Here is a 2,500-nt window from a genome sequence, read left to right as displayed (position 1 = left end):
GCGGGGGCTGCGAAGCGCCGCGAACCTGGATGCGCCCGAGAGCGGCTTCGACGCCGTGCTGCAGGCGGCCGTGTGTGGGGTGAGCGGCACGGCGGGCAGTGGGGCGGGGGACGGGGATGGGGACAGGGACAGGCGCGGGCCAGAGTGGAGCTGCAGGAGCCTGCTTCACCTCATGGCCCCATGGCCCCCATACCCCTTGTGCCCCCCATGTCCCTCATGTTCTCTCATGTCCCCGTGTCTCCCTGTACCCATTGTGCCCCCCATGTCCCTCCTGTCCCAATGTCCCCATGTCCAACTGTACCCCCCATACTCCCCATTCCCCCCATACCCCCCATGCCCCCATACTCCCGATACTCCCCATTCCCCCCATACCACCCATGCCCCCCATTCCCCCCATACCCCCCATACACCTTGTTACCCCCCATACCCCCCATGCCCCCCATTCCCCCCATTCCCCCCATATCCCCCATTCCCCCCATAATCCCCATACCCCCATACCCGCCATACCCCCATATCCCCCATACACCTCGTTCCCCCCATATCCCCCATGCCCCCCCTACCCCCCATATCCCCATTCCCCCCATATCCCCCATTCCCCCCATAATCCCCATACCCCCATACCCGCCATACCCCCATATCCCCCATACACCTCGTTCCCCCCATATCCCCCATGCCCCCCCTACCCCCCATATCCCCCATTCCCCCCATTCCCCCCATGCCCCCCATTCCCCCCATACCCCCCATACCCCTCATACTCCCCATATTCCCCATACCCCCATATCCCCCATTCCCCCCAAACCCCCATATCCTCCATGCCCCCCTACCCCCCATATCCCCCATGCCCCCCATTCCCCCCATAACCCCCATACCCCTCATACTCCCCCATTCCCCCCCCACCCCTCATACCCCCCATTCCCCCCATTCCCCCCATTCCCCCCATCCCCCCCATCCCCCCCATCCCCCCCACCCCCCCCCCCCCTCACCCCCCCTGTCCCTCAGCACCGCCTGGGCTGGGGCTCCCCCACCCGGCTCCTGCTCTTCTGCTCCGACGACTCCTGGCACTCGGCGGGGGACGGGAAGCTCGGGGGCCTCCCCCTCCCCAGCGACGCCCGCTGCCACCTGGACGCCAGCGGCCGCTATGGGGCTCAGCACCGCCACGTGGGTGCAGGATGGGGCCGGGGGCGGGGGGGAACCCAGCACCGCCCCCCCCCATTCACACACAGACACACCCCCCCCCCCCCAGGACTACCCCTCTGTGGGGCTCCTGGCGCAGGTGCTGGAGGCCGCCGACATCCAGCTCATCTTCGCTGTCACCCGGCCCGTGGTGCCCCTCTATGAGGTGGGGATGGGGGGAGATATGGGGGGGTGGGGGGTATGGGCTATGAGGTGTGGTTTGGGGTGTGCATGGGGCTGGTTTGGGGTGTATGGGGCTGCTTGTGCATAGGGTGTGCATGGGGCTGGTTTGGGGTGTGCATGGGGGGGCTGGTTTGGGGTGTGCATGGGGCTGGTTTGGGGTGTGCATGGGGCTGGTTTGGTGGCTATGGGGTTGGTTTGGGGGATATGGGGCTGGTTTGGGGTGTGCATGGGGCTGGTTTGGGGTGTCCATGGGGCTGGTTTGGGGTGTGCATGGGGCTGGTTTGGGGTGTATGGGGCTGCTTTGGGGTGTGCATAGGGCTGGTTTGGGGTGTCCATGGGGCTGGTTTGGGGGATATGGGGCTGGTTTGGAGGATATGGGGTTGGTTTGGGGAATATGGGGCTGGTTTGGGGTTGTGCATGGGGCTGTTTTGGGGTGTCCATGGGGCTGGTTGGGGGTGTGCATGGAGCTGGTTTGGGGTGTCCATGGGGCTGTTTTGGGGTGTGCATGGAGCTGGTTTGGGGTGTCCATGGGGCTGCTTTGGGGTGTGCATAGGGCTGGTTTGGGGTGTCCATGGGGCTGGTTTGGGGGATATGGGGCTGGTTTGGAGGATATGGGGTTGGTTTGGGGAATATGGGGCTGGTTTGGGGTTGTGCATGGGGCTGTTTTGGGGTGTCCATGGGGCTGGTTGGGGGTGTGCATGGAGCTGGTTTGGGGTGTCCATGGGGCTGTTTTGGGGTGTGCATGGAGCTGGTTTGGGGTGTATGGGGCTGCTTTGGGGTGTGCATAGGGCTGGTTTGGGGTGTCCATGGGGCTGGTTTGGGGGATATGGGGCTTGTTTCGGGTGTCCATGGGGCTGCTTTGAGTGTTCACAGTGAGTCTCTGGGTGTTTTGGGGTGCCTGGGGCCATTATTGGGCTACTCTGGGGTATCTATGGGGATGTTTTGTGGGTCCCAGTGTGATTCAGGGTGTTTTGGGTGTCCTGGGGCTGGTTTTGGGTGTTTTGGGTGCCCCTGGGGCTGTTTTTGGGTGTCCTGGTCTGTTTTGGGGTGCGTCTGGGTGTTTTGGGATGCCAGGGCTGTGTTTGGGGTACTGGGGGCTGTGTTTGGGGTACTGGGGCTGTGTTTGGGGTACTGGGGGCTGTGT

General features: G+C 64.1%; 1 protein-coding gene across 1 annotated transcript in view; it reads left to right on the top strand.

Annotated features, from left to right (window-relative positions):
* LOC130606950 (integrin beta-7-like) overlaps window positions 1-1,339 on the top strand; it is a gene marked incomplete at its 3' end in the record, with an annotated part of 4,761 nt that extends 3,422 nt beyond the window's left edge. Inside the window, exons 5-7 of the mRNA XM_057423594.1 lie at window positions 1-79; window positions 1,000-1,158; window positions 1,244-1,339. The exon at window positions 1-79 is cut by the window's left edge and continues 157 nt beyond it. Coding sequence (XP_057279577.1) covers window positions 1-79; window positions 1,000-1,158; window positions 1,244-1,339 — 334 coding nt within the window. The remainder of the gene's footprint in view (window positions 80-999; window positions 1,159-1,243) is intronic.
* Between the last annotated feature and the right edge of the window lie 1,161 nt (window positions 1,340-2,500).

Source organism: Pezoporus wallicus, unplaced genomic scaffold (genome assembly GCF_028554395.1).
Source record: "Pezoporus wallicus isolate ANWC-B61680 ecotype Strahan unplaced genomic scaffold, APGP_CSIRO_Pwel_v1 contig_8903, whole genome shotgun sequence".
NCBI lineage: Eukaryota > Metazoa > Chordata > Aves > Psittaciformes > Psittacidae > Pezoporus > Pezoporus wallicus.
The sequence above is the reverse complement of the archived record's forward strand: the minus strand, read 5'-3'. Positions and strand labels throughout refer to the sequence as shown.